This window comes from Pipistrellus hanaki (genome assembly GCF_964339955.1).
Source record: "Pipistrellus hanaki genome assembly, chromosome: 18".
NCBI lineage: Eukaryota > Metazoa > Chordata > Mammalia > Chiroptera > Vespertilionidae > Pipistrellus > Pipistrellus hanaki.
The window spans coordinates 10,485,249-10,508,959 of record NC_140520.1 but is presented as its reverse complement, the minus strand read 5'-3'; the positions used below and the strand labels follow the sequence as shown (position 1 = coordinate 10,508,959).

General features: G+C 53.6%; 1 protein-coding gene across 5 annotated transcripts in view; it reads right to left on the bottom strand.

Moving 5' to 3' along the window:
* The window catches only part of IGSF3 (immunoglobulin superfamily member 3), an 81,708-nt gene extending 58,361 nt beyond the window's left edge, over positions 1 to 23,347 (bottom strand). For 3 of the 5 annotated variants that reach the window (XM_084866381.1, XM_084866384.1, XM_084866385.1), the window contains exons 1-2: positions 23,225 to 23,347; positions 21,905 to 22,568 (exon numbers count right to left, since the gene is read on the bottom strand). In XM_084866381.1, coding sequence (XP_084722507.1) covers positions 21,905 to 21,947 — 43 coding nt within the window. In that variant the 5' untranslated portion in view covers positions 21,948 to 22,568; positions 23,225 to 23,347. Of the gene's footprint in view, positions 1 to 21,904; positions 22,569 to 22,698; positions 22,848 to 22,981; positions 23,089 to 23,224 lie in introns of those variants that run through there. The other 2 variants (XM_084866383.1, XM_084866382.1) reach the window with 2 other exon arrangements.
* Between the last annotated feature and the right edge of the window lie 364 nt (positions 23,348 to 23,711).

The following is a 23,711-nucleotide window of genomic DNA, read 5'->3' as shown; positions in this document are numbered from 1 at the left end:
TGAAGGCTTAGATCTGGATGTGTTGAGTTAGTATAGCGCTGGGGTGTTGATCTGTGAGTGCCTTGGGTGGGGCCTGGATGAGGCTGGTTGACCTATTTGGAAATGTCTTTTGTGTGAAATGTATCATTGGGCATGTGGAGGTATCATTGATATGAGAAAATGCTAAGTAACAGATTTACTATCTGAAAAGGGATTTACTATCGGGGAAAGGGAGGGAGGAAGAGACTGAACATAAACTGTGCACCTATGGATGAGGACAATGGGGGATGGGGAGGGGGCAGAGGGTGGGGTGGGAACCTGGTGGAGGGGGGAAGAAATGAGGAACCTTTGTAATAATATGAACAATAAAGATTGATTAAAAAAAATAAAATAAAATAAATAAAATAAAAATAAAAAAATAAAATACAGCTTTCATTTGTTCTCACATTCCCAGATTTGTTTTTTAATATGCACAAGAATGACCTATTACCAAAAAAAATTTAGTGGAAAAAAACAACACCCTGGTCCATGTGTGTGTGTGTGTGTGTTTCTGTGTGTGTGTGTGTGTGTTTCTGTGTGTGTGTGTGTGTGTGTGTGTGTGTTAAAGACCTAGGATGACGTCAATAAGGATAAGAGGTCATACTGCATACTTCTTAGTGAAACTGTAATCAATCATGATGAATATCAGAATTCTGGGTGCCTCCGAGCTGCTAGAGCAGGGCGGGCCCAGAGTCCCCCAGTTTGAAGGACAGGAACCCGCACACTGGATTCCTGGGAAGTGAAATCCAGCCTCCTGGGATATGAAAGATAAACCTCAAAGAAACAACCAGAGTGGGATGTGGGACGGAGCATAACTTTCCCTGGGAGGGAGCTATAAACTCCTGTCACACCCACACCACTGGGAGAAGCAGATTTGCTCAAAGGGATAAGAACTAGTGGAAAAGCTAAAGTCAATGCTTTAGAGCTGGGACCTCGGGCGCTGTCAGCTGAGGAGTCGGGTGTGGCAGGGGCGGGCCCAGAGCTGCTCAGGGCAGAGCTGCCTCGGAAGAGGAGGGTCATCCATCACCGACCCACGTGGGGCCTTGGGAACTCGGTGGCAGATGTCAGCAGGGGGCCACCAGGGCCACCTGCTAGGGAGCCCCAGCAAAAACTGCTTCTCAAAGTCGTTTTCAGGTTCTTCTGCATTTTGTTGGTCGCAATGACCTCACCTGGGTGGAACGCGTGTGTCCCTCCCACCTTCACTTGCAGCCTTCCCTCCCTCCCCTCTGTCCCTGGAGCAATTACTCATTAACCACCGGGATCTACCCTCGGTGACAAAGAGGCTGCAAACCCTGCTGCCTGCACGTCTAGGTCCGAAAGGCACACGGGGAGCAGTGAGAGGCGCTGGGGTTGTGGTGCCGGCTGCTCTGCGGAGCCTCGATCAGCAAATGCAACGAAAAAGCTAGGGAGGGTTCCGGAGTGGCTCACCGGTCCTGTCCCCTCATTTATAGAAACAGAAACGAAGGTCAACCTGTCCAAGGTCACACGCCTAGTTCCTGACTAAGTGACTCCAAGAATCCAGGTCAGAGCTCTGGCCCCTCGTCTAAAGACCCAGCTCTTCAGCGTGGAACCCCAGCTTCTTCTCTCCACGCCCCCGGATCAGCGGGAAAGCCCATTGGATCCCTCTTCAGGTGATCTTCAGGGACCGGACTCACTCCCCTGACAGTCCTTGAGTCCTGCCTCCCGGCCGCTCAGGCCTCTTGTGTGCATTCATTACTGTCAGTCTGAGGGCGCCAGCAGGAAGTTTCCAAGCCGGGCGCACTATCGGCTGACATTGCCCGGGGCCAGCCTGTCGGAGTGACACCCAATCACACATGCTCCTCCGGCGGGTGCTGGCACAGGGATCCAGAGGGGAGGACGGGAGGTGGGCGGCTTTCTGGGGTGAGCCTGAGCTCTCACAGCTCAGGGGAGGCCAGTCAAGGCCTAGCTGGCCCTGGCCACTGGCCACTGGCCACATGTAAGAAGGCACTTCCTGTCCGCAGGGGCCTTCCCGTGCACAGTGCAGCTGACCAGCCACGCCCCTGCCTGGATTGTTCCTGCTCCCTGCTGAGGACGCTGAGGCCCAAAGAGGAGTGACTCGTCCGGGCCATAAGGTTGGCAGGAGTCAGGGAAAGGGCAGGAGTCTTTTCGGCCCAGCAGGTGGGTCCACCAGCTGATCTCCGCCCTCCCAAACCCCTGAGCCGCAGAACGTCTGTGCTCAGCGCTCTCACTCTGTGACATCGATCCCTTAGGAAGGAGGGCCTGAGCTTCCTTCATCTGGACCCTCCTTATCAGGCGCCCCATTGGTTACAACGCCGCCACAAACAAAGAAAACAGTAAAACCCAACCACATGCTCTTCAAACTCACCACTTCCCCACAGGCCACACCACGCCAGCACCCCTGTCCGGTGTGGGCTCTGTCAAAGCCCCAGGGACCTGACTGGAAAGCAATGCGCAGCTACAATTGTCAGGTGGCTACTAAGGATTGCCCCGAGCAGGGAGGTCCAGACCTGAGATGCCCCAGGAGGCAGCCGCCAGCCGCCCTGCGTGGGCCTGCGCACCAGCAAACTCCGCCCGAGCACCAGGAGGCCCAGGCCGGGTTCCCAGGGCTCCCGGAGGCTCCCACACTCGGCTCCCTTGGGGAGAGGGCGTCTCACTCCGGCTCTGGCCAGGAGCCAGCAGCCCCAGGCCTGAGCAGCACGGGCGTGGGATGTCCCAGGGCCATGGCTGCATGTGGACCCAGCTACAGCAGCCGGAACTCCACCGGGAGCGCAAGTGATGGCAGAGGAAAGCCAGCAGGGAGGTGTCCCCGTGGTGGCGGCCGTCAGTGGAGAGGAGGAGGCTGCTCCAGGGCCTTAGGGCCTCCTGGAGGAACCCTTTCCAGAACCACCTGGCTCCAAACATTAAACTTCTCCTGAAGCCCCCTGGGAAGAGGGCAGACTCGGAAGACGCTGGCGGGGTTATCTGCCACTAGCCACACCTCAGCAGCTGCACACTAAGGCATGACGGGAAAGGCCCCAGATTAGAAGGCAAATGAATCAGGCCCCCTTAATACTCTGCTGGTGGGAATGCGGGACAGCAGTCATTTCAAAAAACAAAATGGCAGCTTCTTATACAGTTAAACATATACAGTATTTGCCATGCGACCCGGCAATCCCACTGCTGCTGGTACTCACCCAAGAGGAAGGCAAGCCTACGGCCACATAAGCCTGATACACAGAACAGCAGCTGTATTTGGAGCGGCCCCCAACTGGAAATAACCCAAGTGCCTATCAGCTGGGGAGCGGATAAACAAACATCCACTCTGAGTGTGCAGGTCGCTCCCTGCACTGCTGCTCAGCAATCAAAGGAATGAACGACACATAAGGAACTATTTGACATTGAAACCGGGTCTCAGAACTGTTGGACATTGAAATTGGGACTCAAACGTTTTTTGTTATTATATGTTTATTTCTAGTCTGCAGTTGCAAGATTTTTCAAAGAAAAGAAATGGAGAAAAAATAGTTATAGAGATAAAGAACCATTTAACAGACTGTCAAACTATAGTGGGAAGACAAGGGAGGTTGGGAGCTGGGGGGGGGGGGGGGTGCTGTAAGAGATCAACCGAAGGACTTGTATGCATGCATATAAACATAACCAATGGATACAAGATTGGGGGGGGGTGGTGAAGGCATAGGGGGGGGCAGCGAATGGGGAGGCTGAGGAGAGGTCAAGGGAGGGGAAAAGGAGACATATGTACTACTATTTATAATGCTTCAAACAATAAAAAGAAATGATTGCAAAAAAAAAGGAATGAACTAGACACGAGCAACCACATGGACGAATCTCAAACGCACTGCGCTGAGGGCCAGAAGCCAGACCCGCGGGCGTCGGACAGTCGGATCCTGCGTGGACCTCATTATGGGCAGGGTAACACTGCGGTACCAGAAATCAGATCCGGGCTGCGGGGTCCGAAGGTGGGAAACGGGAACTTGTGGGGGTGACAGGAGTGTCCTGTATTTAACTGTAACAGGTGGCTGACTCTGCTGTTTACACCCGTCACCATTCAGAGACCTACACTCTTAGAATGGATGAACTCGTGTCCGCCGTCCCACACTAAAGCGGATTAAAACAGAACCGGGTTCCTTGTCCCTAACCGGAGTTCCGAGAAGTGGTCTGCGCTGGCTGGGACTTGCAGAAGTCACACAGCCTTGCCGTCTCCGCTGCCAGAGGTGTGAGTGAAGCACAGAACCCGGGTCAGCAAATGTCAGCTTCTGGGGCCCCATGTCCATCCACAAACCTTCCCACCGGCCAGGCCGGGGTGAGCCGGAGGACCAAGCAAGTACTGAGCCGCTGGGAGAATGAGGGACAAAGGCTGCGGCCTGGGTGGGGTGGGAGGGGAGGGGAGCCCGTGGATGTGGCTGCTGGGGGTAGTTGTGGAACAGCCCTGAGGGGTGGAGGGGGTGGTGAGGGCCGGGCCATCCGCTGCTGACGCGCCCACAGCTCCAGGCCCGGCTGTGGCTCCAGGCCTGTCATTTCCTGGACCTCAACGACGGGTCACGTAAGTGCCTTCCCATAACTGCACCCGCCCCCCTGCACAGAGTGGCTGAAACGGCGCTGAGCGGGCAGGACAGGGGCTCCTTTATGCGCTCTGTGGTCTGTTCCCACCGCGGGCCTGTGACACAGAACACGAGTTCCCGCAGCCTGTCACTCCCACAGGCGCCAGGACCGCTCCTCCGTCTGGCCTCTGGTCATCGCCACTGTCAGTACCTCGGGGGGAGGAGGAGAGGGTCAGAAGGAAGATGGGCCCCAAAGACTTCTAGGAACTTTAAAAGGCCTGGAGGTGGATGTGCCAGTTCTTCATTGTGTCCAATTTACTGCAAAAGGTCCTCTTAGCACAATGCACCCGCCGGCCAAGATGGGTTGGCTTTCGGCTCAGAGTCAGGGAAGGTGAGACTCCTCCCCTCGCTGGCGCTGGCGGAGAGGCGGATGGGGCAGGAAGTGTGGGCTGGCAGCCTTCGCAGGGAACTGACCTCGCCAGAGGCATGGTCCAGTAGGTGACCAAGAATGCAGACAGCTAAGCTGGGGCAACAAAGAAAGCAGGGTACACACTGAGGGGCCCTCAGGCGACGGGCCACTGCCACCCACAGGGAAGCCTGGGAGCCGAGCAGCGTGCCCTGCCTCTCGGTGCCTCCGTTTGGGGGGATCCTAACTCAGGGACCGCAGCTCTCTCCCCACAGCCCCTGGGACGCCCTCGGTGACAAATCTCTCCCTTTCCCCGGACGCTCCGACTGGATCCTCGGCCATTCCTGTGCCCTCGAATGGCCCATGCAGGCTCTGAGAAACTCAGCATGGTCCATGAGGCGATGTCAACACGGAGGAAATGCTGAAGGACAGGCAGGACTGTCGCAGCAGCACGCACGGAGCAGCGCTTACGCAGATGAGAAGGCTAGAAGTTAACTGGCTTACACACCGGTGGGGCGTGGAGAGGCAGAGGCATGGCAGCTGGCGAGAAGGTCAAGGTGAAGGGCAAGGGAGGCAGGGCTGCGATGCCCAAACAACGCGGTGAGGCCCCTGATGCTCTCAGCATCAGACGACAGGGGCTGGTGAACACTCGGAGGCCCGTGTGTGCTGTCACCAGCTCTGACATCTCTGGAGCCCGGCTACCATGGCCTGGCCAAGACTGACACACCAGCAGCGAGCTGCCCCGAGGGAGGTGACAATATAGTCCAAAGGCAGTGCCTTTATGGCCCAGCAGCTATGTACTATGGCCTACATCCAACCTCCAAGGGCCACTCGTGTCTAAGGCAACCTGTGGCCAGTCAGCTGAGCAGGGTGGCACCCTGGGTCCCGGACAACAAGAATGCGCATGTGCCATGTGGCGGGCGTGATGAAAAGCGTTCTGCTCAGAGGGCCCGTCTCAGGCTCGCTGTAACCCCAGCGAGTAGCTCGTTTTACAGATGAGAAGAATGGGCGGTTAAGTAGCTTGCCCCAAAGCCCACTGCTGACTCAATCATAAAGATGCAGTGCATGTTGATTGGGTGGACAGATGGCTGGCTGGCTGGAGGACAGATGGACAAAGGAAAGGCCAGCTTGACAGATGGCTCCAGGGTCACCCTCCTCCTCGGACTGAACTGGGCCTTCCGCCTGATGGAGGAAGCAGGAAGCTAGGGTGGCTGCCCATGAACAGAACGGCATCTATAAACACTTGCAACCCGCTATGTTGTTGGAAGTGGAGGAAAAAGTCCAGCCGGCGTGGCTCAGTGGCTGAGCATTGACCTATGAACCAGGAGGTCACAGTTCGATTCCCGGTCAGGACACATGCCTGGGTTGCAGGCTCGATCCTCAGTGTGGGGCGCGGAAGAGGCAGCCCATCAATGATTCTCTCTCATCACTGATGTTTCTATCTCTCTCTCCCTCCCCCTTCCTCTCTCAAGTCAATAAAAATATTTTTAAAATATTAAAAACAAAAGAAAGGGGAGGGAAAATAAGAACACCAACTTTCCATTAGACAAAGAAAGGGTCCCTCTCTGTCTCTACATTTTTAAACTCATAAAAATAAGCAGCCCCAGCGAGGCCGCTGCCGCAGCCTCCCAGGGCTGCGGGGGTGTCTCCCGGGCATTTATGGGGCCAAGTTTTCAGGGAGAAGAGAAACAGGACCCGCGGGGCTCACACCCGGAGCGGGACAGGCGCCTCGTAAAGGCTCTCTCCTCGCGTCTGGCTCTGCTTTGTTTAAAGCAGGATGGGGTTCGATGTCGGCACTTCTCCTCGCTGCCTGATGAAACCCAGACGCCCAGAGCCTCCCAGCACCGCGCCGGGGCCTCTGCCCTCAGGAAAATAATGTGAGTCAGCCCTGCGCTGCAACAAAGAGAGAGCCCGCACTCCCAGCGCAGGGCGCTGCACCGAGCCTTCAGGAAAAGGCACATTTTGAACCTCTCGAGAGTGGGAAAGAGCACCAAGTGGGGCTTTGCACCTCGTTCTAAGTCTAGCCTGGAGGTCTGGAGCGTCTCCCTGAAGCTCTGTTTTTAGGCAGACGACTGAGGCACTCCAGCTGGTCACCGGCGATACCAGCCACCAAAGCACGCCCCTCTGCAGGTGCTTGACATGTTCTGGGGACGTGGGAGAGCAGCCGCCTCACTAGCACAGCTCAGGAGCAGGGATCCCTTCCCTGGAAAGCTAAGGGATCAGTTTTCCATCCCTGTGAGCCTCAGGGTGGGACGAAAGCCAGCCAGCTCCAGCCCACGCACATCCAGTCAGAAGAAGGTGGGAACTGTGACCTGGGGACCTCGTTTCACCTGGGTCCTTCCCAAACAGCAGTGAGCAGTGTCCCACCCCATCCTCCATCCCCCGCCGTCCAGTCACAGCTTCAGACCTGGCTTCCCCAGGCTTTCCTGCCTAGGGGTGGTTCAACCCAAGGCTGACGCTAGGACAGCCTTCCTCCCCTTTGGCCACACCCCGGGCCCCGGCCCCAAGGTCGCTGTGGCATAGGAAGAAGAGATGGGGGAATGCCCAGATGGTTCCCAGCTGCCTGGAGAAGACACCTGTCACTTTCTCTCCCATGTTACTGACCAACACTGGTCACAAGGCCCCAACCAAAATGCGCGAGGACGGAAGATGAAGAGTGTGTGCCAATCTAGTGAGCTCTCATCTCTGCCCCCTCATCTCAAGCCCTGACCTCTCCCTCCCAAGGATTGAAGGCAACTTTCAAATTCCACCCCAAATACAATCCTCACTCGGGTCCCTCGTGCCAACCTCTCTACTGTCTTACCACACGGCTAACACGGGCTCTGAACAGTGTGCCCTCTGATGATGATCTGAGCTGCACTGTTTAATAAAAAGAAATCCTATTGCCAGGACCAGTTTGGCTCAGTGGATAGATCGTCGGCCTGCGGACTGAAAGGTTCCAGGTTCGATTCCGGTCAAGGGCATGCACCTTGGTTGTGGGCACATCCCCAGTAGGGGGTGTGCAGGAGGCAGCTGTTCGATGATTCTCTCTCATTGATGTTTCTAACTCTCTATCCCTCTCTCTTCCTCTCTGTGAAAAACCAATAAAATATATTTTTTTTTTAAAAAAAAGAAAGAAAAGAAAAGAAATCCTATTTCTTGCTCCTCGGAGGCAGGGTCTAACGTAGGTTGCCTTCAACTATGAGGGACAGAAAACACCCGCTCAGCTGGTGAAAACGGTGAGGACAGGAGTGTGCGGTAGGCCCGCTGGCTCAGCACCGGCTGTCATCAGGGGTCCCGGCTCCTCCCATCTGGTCCCCGCTGCCGGCCTCCACAGACCTGCTCCTCACGGGGACAAGACGGCTGCCTGATTGCCGAGAACCTAGAGGAAGGAACTGTCTGTCCCCTCTATGTTTTGTTTCTTTTTATTTATTTTTATTGCTTTGAGAGAGAGAGAGAGAGAGAGAGAGAGAGAGAGAGAGAGAGAGAGGGAGGAGAGGGAGACACAGAAAGAATAAGAGCCCTGACCGGGGATCAAACACACAACCACGGTGTATCAAGGCAAGGCTCTAATCAACCTAGCTGCCACCTGGTCAGGGCTCTTCCGTGTTTCTTCTGAATAGAGAAGAGGTCTTTCCCAGAATCCTCCCCAGCAGACTTCTCCTTATAGCTCACTGGCCAAAACTATGCCGGACGCCCATGTCTAACCTGGGGCTGGAAGCAGGGTCCCCTTCCGTGACTGGGAAGGAGAGGGCGAGTGTGGCGTTCAAAGCAAATAAGGGCCCTGCCATGAAGAAGAGAGAAGGGTGGCTACTGTGCAGGCAGCCAACAGTGTCTGCCATGGCAGGAGCCGATGTCATACATTTGTGTTTTCCCTAACTTGCCACCCCCATCCTATGCTGGCACATAAGATAAGGGACTCAACAAATAGCTGCGGAATTGAGCTGAACCGGAAATTACCCTGCGGGTGTGAGAAAATTGGGAGCATTATCACAGAGTGGCACAATTGGACACGTGTGCCCAGCAACTGGACAGAGGGCCAAGAAATCCAAACAGATGCAGAAAAGCACTTAGCAGAAGAGGTTTGGGAAGCTCCGGTCCAAGCCCTAGGCTGGCCCAACTCCCAGTTCCACAGAGAGGGACAGGACCAGGCAGAGGGCTGGGCTGCTCCTCACAGGGCCCAGCTGGGCCTTCTCCTCAGCTCACCCGGCCTCCGATGGCCAGCGGTCCACAGCCACCCACCTGCTCAGGCTCAACGAAGGCTTGAGGGCAGGCGGGCGGTGCCTGGCAGGTAACAAATCCACTGAGTATGAAAACACACGAGGTCGGAGCCCTCCTTGGGCTGTGCTAATAGGTCCCCTTCCTTTTTCCTGCTCATCTGTGCCTGCCACCTCAGCTCTCCAGCCCAGTCCCCCAATTCTTTGGGCCACTGACAGCACTACAGACCCGAAAATACGCATGCTGGATAGGTACCCAGGCTGCAGAGCCACACTGCACACCACGCCCTAGAGGCCCATCAGTACCCAGTGTCTGAATCACAGGTCCAGGGTTTTAGTTATTTCAAGTTCTGGATTTCCTTTTCTTTCCTTTCTTTCTTTCTTAATTGCATTTAATGTCACTTTAATTATACACTTTAAAAGGGTTAAAATGATAAATTGTATGTTACATATATTTTTACATTAAAAAGAAAGAAACTTGACCCAGGCCACATAGCTCTACGTGGCAGCACCAGCATTAGAATTTAAATTGGATTTCCTTTTCTAAAACTGTAGCTGGCATTTCCTTGGCTACAGAAAGCTGTGTTAAATGCAGCCTACGATGAAAAGCTCATTGATTACGACATGCATTCAACACTCGATACAACACACTGACTGAGCAACTAGCAGGTGGAACCGTATGGCATTGCTGCTCTTGACCCACAAACGTGGCGATGTCTTCCAGTTCAACTAATATCTATGCCAACAGCAGGAAGAGGAGGGGCTGGCGACACCAGGACCAACAGCATAAGCCCTGTCCTGATGGAACTTTCTGTGTAGTGCATGAAACCAAGAATTAAAAAGCAACCTCAGTCTTGAAGAAGGTAAGTCTAGCCTCACTACTGTGGCTCATTATGTGTCTATATTCATAACTGCTTGACTTCTTTGCTAACCTATAAACTACACAAGAATGATGGCTGTGTCTCCTTGTAGCACACGGCCAGGCACGTAGCAGAGCACCTTAGAGATTGGTTAACTTATTAATTCCTGTTACAACAGACAAGTAAGGGTGCCAGCAAGCTTCTGGCAGAGCGAGCTAACTAATCTTGGGTGGTGAGGACCAGGCACTTCCCCAGCTTGGCTGATGTGATTGCCTTAAGGTCTTCCCAAAACAGGTCCTCACACCCCATAGAAGCTACCAGCAGCGCAGGTAGGTGGGACTTCACAGGGACCATTTTAAATAGTTAAGAGAATAAACTATTTTCCAACACAATGAAGTATTTCAGAAACACCATTCGCATAAACAACTGGCATGCTAATTGCAAAGCATTCTTTGTTGGTCTCCTAAAGCAGGGTCCCCAAGGACCTGTATGAGGCGCTCTATTCTCCTTGGTTACCTTAGAATATTCACTTAAAAGCAGTAACAATGAAATTCTCAGAAAGTATTCGCTAATTCAGACACTTTACTAATTGAAACTCATCTTCCTCATTAGTCTATGTGTTAAGACTTCTACCTATTAAGAGAAAGTAGCGAAGATGGTCCTTAGAGCAACAGTCACCGAATTCTTCCGCAGGGCCCTTCTGGTGGCAAGAACCTGGGTGGGTGGAACTAGAAACTAAAGAAATGACAATTTGAAGGGCAACTGTAATCCAATTTAGTCTAATATATGATATAAGTAAAATGTGAACATTTCAAAGCCTGCACCTGTTTTTTTAAGGTGGGTTTTTTTGTTTGTTTGTTTTAAATTCTCATTAGAGGTTATTTTTTTCATTATTTCTAGAGAGAGTTGAAGGGAGGGAGGGAGAGAGAGATACAGATCAATTGGCTGCCTCGCACGTGCCCCTACCGGCACTGGGGAACCTGCAACCGAGGAACGTGCCTTTGATCGGGAATTGAACTCACAACCCTTCCGTCCATGGCCGACATTCTAGCCACTGAGCTAAATCGGCCAGAGCTGCACCCCTGATTTTTCCATTGACCTGATATAATTTAACAAAAGTGCCAGTGGACACCGCCGGCCAGCAGGCCTCTTATCTCCGTTGCAGCAGCATCTCCTGGAGAGCCAGCCCCGGACAGGCTGCACACATACAGAAGCGCCTGTCACCGTTCTCTGTGCCAGCACCCTGGTCACAGTCATGGAGCATCCCGGACTCTCTTGACACGGCCAATGGTCATCAGGCCGTGTCCCCATGCCGAAAGCAAACAAAAACCTGTCACCATCTCCAAAAGATGCCAAGGTCCCCCTCCAGCCTCGCTGCAGACCCTCGAGCATCTCTGGGATGCAGGCGAGGTGATCAGGACCCACGAGATTATGCTCTGGGTGTCTTAAGAGATTAGTTACTTAAAACCCTCCACATAACTTCAGTCATCCTGCCGCTGACGACAGAGGAAGAGCCTCCGTGATTACAGCTGAAGGCCTCTGCGTTTGCAAACGGAAGATGTGCACCAGAAAACCAGAGTCAGATTTCTGATGGGCACCGCACCAGCGCAGGGACATGGGGCTGCTGAATAAATCATGACGAGGCGGCAAACACGGTAATCATAAATCCACCATAACTGCCGGTCCTCGGGGCTCACATTTACTTAGTTCCCACCAAAGCTTGAATAGTGGCCTTGTGCTCCAATGAGGCCTGGCTCTCCCCAAATTCCAACGATGGGAAATGACAGCTCTGTGATGGGGTCACCAGTGGGAAGGCCAATGTTTGGACCATGTAATGTTTTCATTAAAACAAAGACGACACACACCAGTATCCTCTTCCGTTAAGGGGGTTTCCAGCCCTCCGTCCATTCTCCCTGCTCCCAGGCCAACACAGTCCGGTCCTCACCTCCGGAACAGTTCCCCTTTCAGATAAGAGATCCAGAAAGATTCTTCAAAGAAAATTCAAGTCTGGAGGCACATTAGTTCTCGATCTACTTTCTCCCTCCAGATGCCCACTGCCCAGGGGAGCTACCCGGAAGGGCTGGGTTTGTGACAGGCCTGTGATAAGGGAGAAGGGACGTGGCTGAGCACCCAGCTCCGGGCCATCCATCACCCGCAGCGACGGAGGGAAGGGAAAGAGCGGGCAGGGTGCTGGGAATGCGGGCTTGGTCTTTTGTAACAAAACGCCAGAAGGCAGATTGCAAAACTGTTCGGCAACATCAGGAGACATTAAGAAACAGTTCAGCAAATCATCTCTAAACGATGTCGTAAAGGGCTGTCTGTTTAGGGAGGAAGCCTAGAACGAATCTGTCTACACAATGACTCCTCTCAGAAGCGAACAGACGTGTCCATCTGTGAAGCAGTGTTTCCAACAGGCCACCTATCCCCAAACCAATGGAAAACCATCCATCTCCAAACCAACAGAGAACCATCCTTCTCCAACCAACAGTGAGCCACTGTGGAGCAAAACCAACCAGGACAACCAGAAAGGCCTGGCACAGCACTGCCTGTGGACGGAGGACGGCCCTGCAGGCCGGCTCCCAGGAGCAGCAGCCACCTGCTTGGGGGCTAAAGCCATCTCCACGGGGCCCAGCGCACCCCCTGCCTGGGACCTGCAGACTCGGGGACTCGTGCAGAAGAGGTGACACTCGAGAAAAGTGCAAAGCGATGTCTCCTCAGGGCTGAAGCAAAGGGGGAGGCTACCTGGCACGGTGCCTCCCTGGGGTGAAGAGCCTGCACCCCACTGAGCTGACCCCCAGAGCAGCTTCTGGGAGACAAGCCTCCCACCGGCCAGGGTCCTGAGCTGTCCCTCAGCCTCCCCTCCCATGGCTTCCTGAGAAGAGTCACTCTGGAAGGACTCAGAGCGGCCGAGTACAGAGCCAAGAAAAAGCGACCATCCCACCACCACCACCACCACCATCACCACCACCACCAGCACCAGTACCACCAGCACCAGCACACCCCAGCAGAAGGGCCCTCCAAAAGCCTGGGACGCATGCGCTCTCCTCCCTGCGGGGAAGCATGAGACCGTTCTGTTTCTCACTTGTTCTGGCTCCCTAGAAATGCAGGGCTAAGTATGACATTCCCAGCTCCCATAGCCGAGACAGCATCCCCGGCAGTTAATAAGGGCACTCCTCAATATACTCACGGATTTTCAAAAGGAAGAATTTGCCCTTACGGACCCTCCTCCCCCGCCTCCCCCATCCCTGCCATTCATCTCTTCCTCCTGAAGGGCCCTTCGTCGGGGGCGGCTGGTGCTATTCCTCATTCTCAGCCGCCAGAGAAGAGAACAAAACAGGAAGAAAGGATTCTAAGTCATAATAACAAAAAAGACTTACCTTAGGGAGAGAAAAGAGTTCCCTATTGCCAGTGTTCTTAATTAATCTATTTGTTAAAGATTAAAATACATATCAGGTGACTACTTAACGTGTTCCGTTTATGTGAGATGACAGGACAATGAGCGCTCGGAGCAGACACGCAGATATCGAGTAAATAAACACGTGGAAGTCTTCTTAGAGAAGTACCATAAGAAGATTCTAACAGAGCGGTGGTCTCCGGACGGGTATAGCAGGTCAACGGATGGTTAAGAAGGGTTGACCGTGGTATGTGAATCCAGCAACCATCCCTCCAAACAGCGACTATTTTAAAAATCGGGTCCAAAGGGGAACCTCCAATGGCTCCTGAGGTTTTAAAGAAAGTCACAGCCGTGAACCTGAGAAGTAACCCACACTTTGAAATAATATTTTGCCCAGCCAGTGTGCTCAGTGGTTGAGCATCGATCTATGAACCAGGAGGTCACAGTTCAATTCCCAGTCAGGGCACATGCCCGGGTTGTGGGCTCCCGTATGGAGCGTGTCATCATTGATATTTCTCTCTCTCTCTCTCTCTCTCTCTTCCCTCTCCCTTCCTCTCTGAAATAAACAACATATTTTTTTAAAATAAATAATAATATTTTTATAGCAAGAGCTGCTTCTGCAGGACTAGAGAAAAGAGTTCTCTTTCTTGGGTTTAAGGTTTTGACTGTCAGAGTCAGCAACCTTGGAGGTGCCCTGGTCCAGTTCATTCTAAATGGGAGAATCATTTGGGAACTGAAAAGTCAGGAAAACTCTCGACTTTTGTTCTAGTCTGTGAACAAACAAGGACACGTGATTGAATCAGACACAAAACCCAGCATTTGTGGTTGTCCTCTTAACAAGCTTTAAATAGTCTTCATTTTAATTCAAAATTAGAACTAAACTAGTCAATAAAATATATGCATGCTTAGCTTGTTAAATTTGTGTTTTGGGAGAAAATATTCAGAATAAACAAATCAATTCTTTTTGTAAAATACATTCAAATTTAAGGGTAGTGATTTTATTATGACTCTTGCCCTTGATAAAGACAAAATTATCCCATTACATAGCTATTGAATGAGGCTCACGGCTCCCCAGTAATTTCACAAATTACAGTTTCAACTAGCTATAAAGTAACCAAATCAATTCTGATTTGACCATAAAATTAAACCTAAAAAAATAGGGAAGTAAATCACCCCTTTAAAATCAAGTTGTTGAACAATATATTCTGTATGTTTCCATTTCTGTCAGAAAAATATATGTGTATATCAAACTGTAAAGAATATATATCAGACTCCATATGGGGCATGGGAAGACAGGGAACTTTCACATTTTACTTTCTGTCTGTACTATCTGACTTTTTAACAACAGAATTATAGTCAACTGTGATCTCTGTTGGAAAATTAAAATTAAAAAAATAAAGCTTTCAAGTATAGGCTGCTTTGTGAAATTGAAACCAAGCTTTCATGGCTGTGTTTTTGTTTACGCTTACCCTAAAGCACTTTGTCTGCTGCTTTAAATTATGACTTCATTCAAATCAAAATTAAGGTTTCCTGATGCGAGTGTTGCACCCAAGAGGTTGTGAAATGTCATTCTCTGGACGTCTTTAAAAACAAAAACAAAATAAAACGAAAAAATGGAGTCGTTGTACCTGGCCAGGACAGGATAGATATGGTTTGACCTGAAGCAATGAATTACTCAACTCTAGGTCTCCTGTTCCTCTTCCTACTGAAAGTCAATCAAGGTCACCAATGCAACCCATTCATGGGCAAACACACTGTGCAGACACGAACGGGCCTGGATAGCATCCTCATGCATGTTAGGCCTGTCACCATGCCCTGTACTCTCCCGCTTTACCTCTGGCCTTAGATGATCATCTCCTCGTGGGGGGGGGGGGGGGTGTCCAGCAGCGCCTGGGTCACCTGGATGGTGGTGGGTGGGGCATCCAAGTGAATTTAATTAGAGTTAAAAGAGGGCTAGGCAGAAACTTTGTTTCAACTCGAGTTATTATAACGCTTTTATAAAGCTTTTTAAGGCGCATGTGACATCTGACCACATGAGCTTCCAGCCTGGGCAGAAGGAATATAATTTAATCTCTGGTTTAGGATCTTGCAGGGCCCCGAGGCTCATCATGCACTTCTGCCGCTGTAATTACAGATGCGGAAGCAGCAGCGCCCGGGCTGCCGGTGGCCTGGAAGCTGTCTTCCAGAAGAAACCCTGGCTGCCACGCCTTGTGATTTGTGCCTTCATGAAAGCAGAGATCCCAAAATAAAAGCCCAGTCCCGCCTCACTGAGGATGCGTTATGCGAAGCCCATTGCCATGGCTTTTGTTAGACGCCCGCCACTGTGGCCCCCTCGCTAAAGGGTTCTTGATGAGGGAACTTGGCCATGTGATTTCCTACAACTATAAGCTTGATTGTGATGCAGCCATTCATTCCTCTGGAAATCAGGGGGAATTCACACACAGGTGTCCTAAATTTCCTTAAAGTAAAAAAACCAACTCTTTAGGAGGAATAGCTGTGCTCCCTTTGAAACAGCAAAGAAACAGGTGTCCAATCGTGGCGAATGAGGAGCTCCCAAAGAAACCTAAAAATGTGACTCAAGGAGCCGTCACCCAGGACGCACAAGGCCGGGACCCTGGAAGGCCAGTACCTGGGGCCACTTCATGCAGGGCCCAGGCCGGGGCTCCAGGGAACCAAGCTAAGCCCGGATTCCAAACTCAACACATCCAAGCCAGTCCTCCGTGTCCACGTGGTCCCACGTGAACTGGTACTAAAGCCACTGACAGTCCTTCCTCTAGTCTCTAAAGGGCGACTCCAGCACCGTTATGAGTCTGACTCTGAATTGTCAGGACTCTGCTGGGGAGAGAATGCCCTCCCCCTCCGAACCCTGCCCTCTGAAAGCGCAGCCCCAATCCTCTGCCCAACAGCCACCACCGACATCGAACGTCACAGTCTGTGGATGGCATTCAGAATGGATGTGAACTTGATGGGGGGAAAAAGAACACACAAAACCCCCGACATCTTTATCTGCACTACCTCTCAGTGCGTGTTAACAGAGCCTTTGATTATGAATGTAGCCCAGGACTGAGTCACAACAGATACATGCAGAGACCTCAAAAATAGCATGTTCATAGAAAGATAAATAGCATATGATCTCACTCATTTGCGGAATATAATGAACAGCATAAACTGATGAACAAAAGTAGTTCCAGAGACAGAGAAACATCAATCAGAACGTCAAACCTCAGGGAAAGTAGGGGAGGGTGGGGGTAAGGGAGAGAGATCAACCAAAGGACTTGGATGCATGCATATAAGCCTAATCAATGAACACAGACAACGGGGCGGTGGGGGCAAGAATGGGAGGGGGGAGGTAATGGGGGAATAAGGACACATATGTAATATCTTAATAAAGAAAATTTAAAAAATAGCATGTTCACTTTCATTAGGCCCAAATTATGGTAACTGTTAGACCTTGTTCTGTAATATTATTAAATGCTACATCATAACCTTGGCTCTTAATATTTTGATAACTTATGCTCCAATACAATTTATATTCTTTGTTATCCTATGCATTTGTATCTATGCCCTTTAAAGTGTCATCCTAAAAAGAGGTCTAGAGGCTTCACCAGATTGCCAAGGGATCCATGGCACAAAAAAAGGTTCGAGAACTCCTGCCTGGGGAAGTAAAGGCGTGAGCACTAGAGCCAAAAAAAACGGGTTCCAATCCAGCTCTGCCAATTTCTAGTTCTGTTCCTTTGAGCAAAAGGATTTAAACTCTCTGAGCCTTGAATTTCCCCATCTTGACTGAGGGAGTCAACACAGAAACAATACCGACCTCGTTCATCAACAACTTAACCGAACACCTGTTACCCTGCGCCAGGCACGAGGCTGAGTTCTGGGGCTACAGCAATGAACACGACAGAGGGGGAGGGCTCTTCGGTGCTTTCTACAGAAGGTCAGGCCACGGACACCATTTAGCAGGGACTGGCGCATAAGCATTCTATAAACACTACAGTCCTACGGCTAACCCCACAACGTTTAGTGTTTAATTACGTGCTGATTTACGTTGCCTCCCATGGAACTACTGTTGGTTCCTCTAGCTCGTGCCCTCCCTACAAAGCATCACGCTCCCAGAGGGCACAGCGTGTTGGATGGAAGAACACAGGATTTGGAACCAAATGGCCCTGGCTTCGAAACCCCACTCTGCCACTGGCTAGCTCTGTGGCTATACCAGAGAGCAGTGGCTGTCCCCCAAAATCCTTCTCTACTTCCTCTACAGTAATAGAATTTCTAGATTTGTGCTGCGCACCTGGACACTCAGAATTAAAAATAATATTTCCCAGCTTCCCTTGCAGCAAAGTATAGTCATGTGGTCAAATTCTACCCAATGGGAATATAAGCAGAAGTGGTGTGTATAACTTCCCAAGAAGTGTCCTGAAATTAAGATGGCTTGCCCTTTACCTACCCTTTTCCCTCTCAGCTCAGCCATCGGGGTCATGAGATGCCCTTGGGTGCACGTGGGGCAAGCCAGAAGGGGCCCGGATCCTCCCGCCGAGGAGCGCATTTCTAGCTGGTACATGACCCTCAGGCAAGTTCCTCCGCCTCCCTGGGCCTCATCTACAGAAAGGTGATCAGACAAGGTCTCTCTACCCAGCAAGGTTGTGTTGAGGAGTTAATGAGATGGGGCTTGCTTCACAGTAAGGGCTTGAGTTAGGAGAGGTGATATTGGCACTGTTTTTATCTCGCTGCAATGCAAAACGATGATCTTAACACTGCCCCGGGGCCCAGAGGTGACTCCACGATCACACACTTGAAAGGCATCCCAGCCATGCTAATCCGCCAGACAAGAACTCCCTCCTCAGACACCCTAGTCAGAAGGCCCCCAGGGAAGGGATGTGCACTCCCTCTGGGACTACTGATGGGAGATGGGTGTTTGTTCACTCTTTCATCACTACCCTCATCTATCCCTTCGGAATCTCGGAATCCCGGAATCCTTCCTCGGAATCCTTCCTCAGAGGGCCCTGACCCACCTCACTCCTCACTCAGCCTTATCTCTCGGCCTTTGATCAGCCCAGCCCTGCCTCTGGACACACTCCCACAGGACATCAAAGTTCCCTTCTCTCGGTTGGAAACACCGTCTGGTCTCTCCCCCAAGAAGCTTCCTAACTAACTGGGAAGTAAGAGATCGCTTCCTGAGCCCCTCCTCTTCAAATAAAGGCTTCCCAAGCTCTCCGAACGAAATCCTGTCCCGTTGAGAAGACTACAGAACCGCTCTTCTGAGTAGATCCACAGAGGTCCCAACCGCCTCCATGGGGAGTGTTCTGTTGCTAACACTTCTAAAGCGATTTCGTCTTGTTTGCAGCATCAGCACTGGGCTGGGAGGCATAACTCTTCCTGGCAATGCAAAATCGAAATTTGCTTTATGTGCCTAACGCTCATATTCATCTTTCCTGATAGTTCCCTCCCTGTTCCTCAGACACAAATCCTAGTCTGTCTCTCCCACCCAGTTGTCATCATCCTGTGTCACTGTCGCTCACACAGGCTGCTCCCAGGCACAGCCACAACCAGCTCTCTCTCTCTCTCTCTCTCCTTCTGCCCCTTCTCAGCGGTGGAACTTTACTCTCCTCCTCATGGTTCAACCAGGGCCAGGCTTCAGAATTGGAACAAGGGTGGCTGTGGCAGCCAATGGCTCCCCAGTGGGGTGGGAACCCAGAGCTGCAACAGGAAGAAACAAGACAGTGGTCCAGAGGGCAGGAACCAGCATCCAGACAAGGAGAAAGGGAGGAACCGGGAGCAGAAAACACGGGCCGAATGATGTCAGAGGGGCCACCATGTGCATCTCGGAGATCCACCCTGAATCCCCCAGTGTCTCCTGACTCACATTGCTCTTCAGGAGGCTGGCTGCACCTCGGAGCAGTCTCACTCTGCAGAGCACTTGGCCTTACCCTACTGCTCACACACACACAATTTTACTCCAGGGTGTGACTCACATGGGCATAAAACCCGGGGATTCTTTGCTGTTTCCAAGTCACATTACACATTAATTTGCATGACACAGCAAGAACGCTGCCCCATGAATCACTCCACCGCCAGACTGCAAGCAGGAAACAAGACCAGACCCCACCGTGGGTTATGTCCCCTCTCCAGATACCTTCTGCTCTCCAAGGTCCCCTCCACCGTGCTCTGAGCCCCTGAGGAAGGAGAAAGGAGGGGATGTCCCGCCCAAAAGACCAGGCAGAGATGAACGTGTGTCCACAGCTCCAAACCTCCCTGCTCTCACTACGTCCGGCTCCCGCCACCAGCCCCCTCCAAGGCCACCTTGAGGCTCACTGTCCTCCACAGCACCTGTTTATAGGCGAGGCTGGCATGAAGGGAAGACGACAGCCCAGGTGCCACTCCACAGAGCGGCCGGCACAGGAAGCAGCAGGACTGACAGTCCCTGAGCAGCCCAAAGAAACAAAAGGCATAAATGTCACATCTCCTCGTTTCCCCATCAATGCTTCCCCCAGTCCTGGGCCCCACCCAACCACCCCGCCTCTTTCCCGCCTTCGCCACACGGCCTGGCCCACACTGGATCCTCCCGGAGGGCTTTCCCTGTTGGTCCTCCCGAATCCACGTGAATCACTAATTGCTGACTTACACCCCGACGCTAAGCGAATGACACACAGAGAATCACAAGTGGCAATGGGATCGTTAGGACTGGCGAGCAGAGAGCTTCCTGCCTCCTGAGTCCACTTGAGCACACGGGAGACACTGTCCTAACGCGCACCCGGGCAGAGGTCTGCCGCCGGCCCGGGGTGTGTGCATGCGCTGGGCAGGGCGGGCTGGCACCAATGAATTAACACGCTGCTTCCTTCACGCGCTACGCACTGGGATTGCCTAGGACAACAAAGTCGGATGCCTGAGTTATCCTCTCAGAGACTCTGGTTGAATTGGTCTGGGGTTGCCTCCTGGACTTTTATGTTTAATATATATTTTTAATTGATTTTAGAGAGGGAGAGGGAAAGAGATAGGAACATCAATGATGAGAGAGAATCATTGACCGGCTGCCCCCTGCACGCTCCACACTGGGAATCGAGCCCACAACCCAGGCATGTGCCCTGACCGGGAATCGAACCCTGGCCTCTTGGCTCACAGGTCCATGCTTATTTAGCCATCGAGCCATGATGGCTGGGCGCGCCTGGACTTTTAAAAGCTCCCCCAGGGATCCACACCTGCACCCAAGTTTGCAAACCACTGACTGCACACATTTATGATGTGTTCAGACATTTTTTAAAACGGTCAAGATGTTCAGAAGACTCACAGCCTTTCACTGCCAAGAAAGGCCCTTGGAGGCCTCGTCCCAGGCTATGGAGGCTCAGACGCCAATCCCGTCAATCCTGTCAGTCCCGGTGAGGCCAAACCTGGAACCCGGTTCTCTAACCCCAGGCTCCATTCTCTGTCCACCCACCTGGGCGCTCTCCCCAGGGCGTAGACAAGGCATGAAAGCAATCTCCACTGCCAGCAGGTCACGGACAAACCCCACCAATACCAGAAACCTGGACTTGGAGGTGCAAAGACCCCGGCAGCAGTGACAGAGGGGACCCAGCCATCCGGAGCGGGCAGGTGGGAGGTGTGCCCACGTGTGAGGCAATGCAGAGAGAGAGACAGATCCTGGCCAGGGAGCTTCTCCGAGACCCAATGTGTCCTAACACACCTCACTGAAGACGGGGCTCAATGGCAGGGAGAGTAGTTTTGAATTTGGGAAGAGAAGCCTTAAGAGAGGTGTCCAAGGTTTGCCTCTCAGCACCAGTGTCTCCGTCCAGCTCTAAGCATTCTGACCGTCTGTGGGGCACAAAAACCAATCCTAATACCTTACCAAACCACACAGCTTCAATCCCTCCAGCCTCTGTTCCCGCCAGAGCAACAATCCCAGCTTCCTCGGGGAGGGGACATACGATGAGTACCTTCAAACACGTGTTTGTGTGCAAACTACTTAGGTAGGGCAAAGCATCCCTCCAACCCCTTTCCAGCCACGCCTACCTGCCCCCCATCAGCATCACCTTTCCAGCCACGCCTACACCCCATCAGCATCACCACACCAGCCTCCGGGACACGGGAGGGATAATGTTGCCACGTCGGGTGAAGGCTTTCCACGGACCATCACAGAGGTGAAGACACTCAGGCGCATCTGTAATACCGCAAGGAACCAGCCCACAACCCACATGGAGTCCCCAAACCACTGAGGGGCAGATGGGGGAACCTCAGCCCTGCAAGGCCTGGGGCAGACCCTTTAAGGGCAGCAAATGTTCCTTCCTACAGACCACACACGCCATTCCACTGTTCCTCCCCGGCCAGAAACAGGCCTCTTAGTGCCCCCATCCAACCGTGTGCCACACAACCTGGGCCGCTCAACCCGTGCCACGCCGGCCGCCTCTCGGTGTCTCGACATCTCCTGGTGTTGATGGGAAAGAACCACACGGAATGACAGGAACCAACAGCAGGTTAAACTTTCCCATCGATCGGTCGGTCGCGCTGAGAGCATTGCCACTTACCCAGCACAGCCAGACAGCTCAGCACCGGGAGAAAGCACTTCATGTCGGCAGCGGAGAGAAGTCACAACAACGGGCGCTTCCTCCTCTCCCCGGACTTAATCTCTCATCGCTGGCAATCCACTCACAGCTCCGGGGGACGGTTTTTGGAAACAGAACTTAACTCGGAAAACAAGGAAAGGTTAAAGAGGAGAGATCAGCAGGAGGAGGCAACCGGGAGGGTGGCTGCGCATTCAACTCCCCGATGCAAAGAAAGGGTCCAGAACAATCCTGCAGGCGCCTCTGGGCTCCTGCCACCTCGTGTGCCTTGCGGTTTCCACGGGAATTACAGATTGCGGTGGGTTAATCCTCCAGGAAAAGGGGGAAAGAGTCTGAGAAAATCCTTTCATCCGCTGATTATACAGAAATGTCCTTGGCTTCCCAGTGAAGGTGTCTGTGCCCTCTCCCTCATTCGGATTCCCCACTGGGGACTGGGCAGGTTTTGTCAAAACCTTCAGCAGCCGAATCGCCCCTGGCTAACAGCCACTGCTTGGGTTTCTTCTTGGAAAAGTGCTTTCCACCCATGATGGGAGGTCAAGGAGCTGCCGCCAGCCCCAGCCCCGCCAGGTACACGCGAAGCCGGTAGGCGTTTCCGAGCCCCGAGGCGGTCCCCGATGCCAGCAGATTTCTAAAACAAACACAACAAAGATTTATCAAAACCCCGCACGCCGGCCCGGCCACAGAACCCGGGGAGGGGCAGAGCCCGCCGGACACCGGGGTCCCTTCCCCGGACCGGGACAGACGCTTTACAGTCTGACCTTGGTCCAGTCGCAATGGTGGCCTCCGCCTCAGTTTCCCCGCCCGGAGAGGGCAACGGTGGGCAGCCGGATGGTGCCTGCCAGACTTTTGCCAAATGCTTCACTCCTGGGAATTCCCTGCGCCTCCGCCGAGCCCGGCGCCACGGGCAGCCCCACCCTCCGCGGGCGCGATCCGGTCCGGGGCTCCGAGGTGGGGCGGCCGCTCCCGGTTCCACCCCGGCCCCCGCCCCCGACGTGGGAGCCCGGCGCGCGCCGCGTCCCGGGGGCCCCGCTATTGTTGTACCTTCCCGGGTGTTTCTTTTCCGCGGGGCGGGAAGGAAAGGGACGGAGGGAGCAGGGCGCCGAGGCTGCGCTTTCCGCTGCCGGGACACGCTCGCTGCGCGCCCGGCCGGCCGGAGGAGGGTCTGGGGCCGACCCCGGAGCGCAGCCGGCGCCCGGCCCGCCGCCGCCCGTCCTCGCGCCCCCCGGGGCCCCGCTCCGCCCGCTGCCGCCCGGGCCCGCGCCGCCCCCGATCCCCGGTCCTCACCTCCCCGAGGCCCTCTCCCTCTCCGCGCCCGTCCGTCTGCCGGGCGGCCGGCCCGGGCGCACGCCTCTGGGGACGCGCCGCCTCCTCCCCGTCCTCCGGCTACGGCCCCGCCGCCGCGCCCCGCCCGAGGCCCCGCCCCCGCCAGCCCGGCCGCCGCACCGGCCGCCGGAGCGCGGGGTGCGGGTGCCGCCTGGGCCAAGGCCCCGCCCCCGGCCCGCCCCTTCCCGCAGACCGGGGCCGCGGCGGGCTGGGGGCCTGGCTCTTGGGGACCTGGCTGTTGGGGACCCGAGGCGGGGCGCGCAGAGGCCGCACCTGCCGGCGGGAAGGGCCACCCAAGGACCCGGACACAGCTGGCGGGCGGGCCAGAGGCCCTGAAAGTTAACCTGGGGGTCACCCGCAGCCTCCCGGGTCGCAGGCTAGACCCTTCCCAAAGCCCAGCGGAGGCCCAGGGCCTCCAGGAGGGCGGCACCAAAACAAAGCCCTCGCA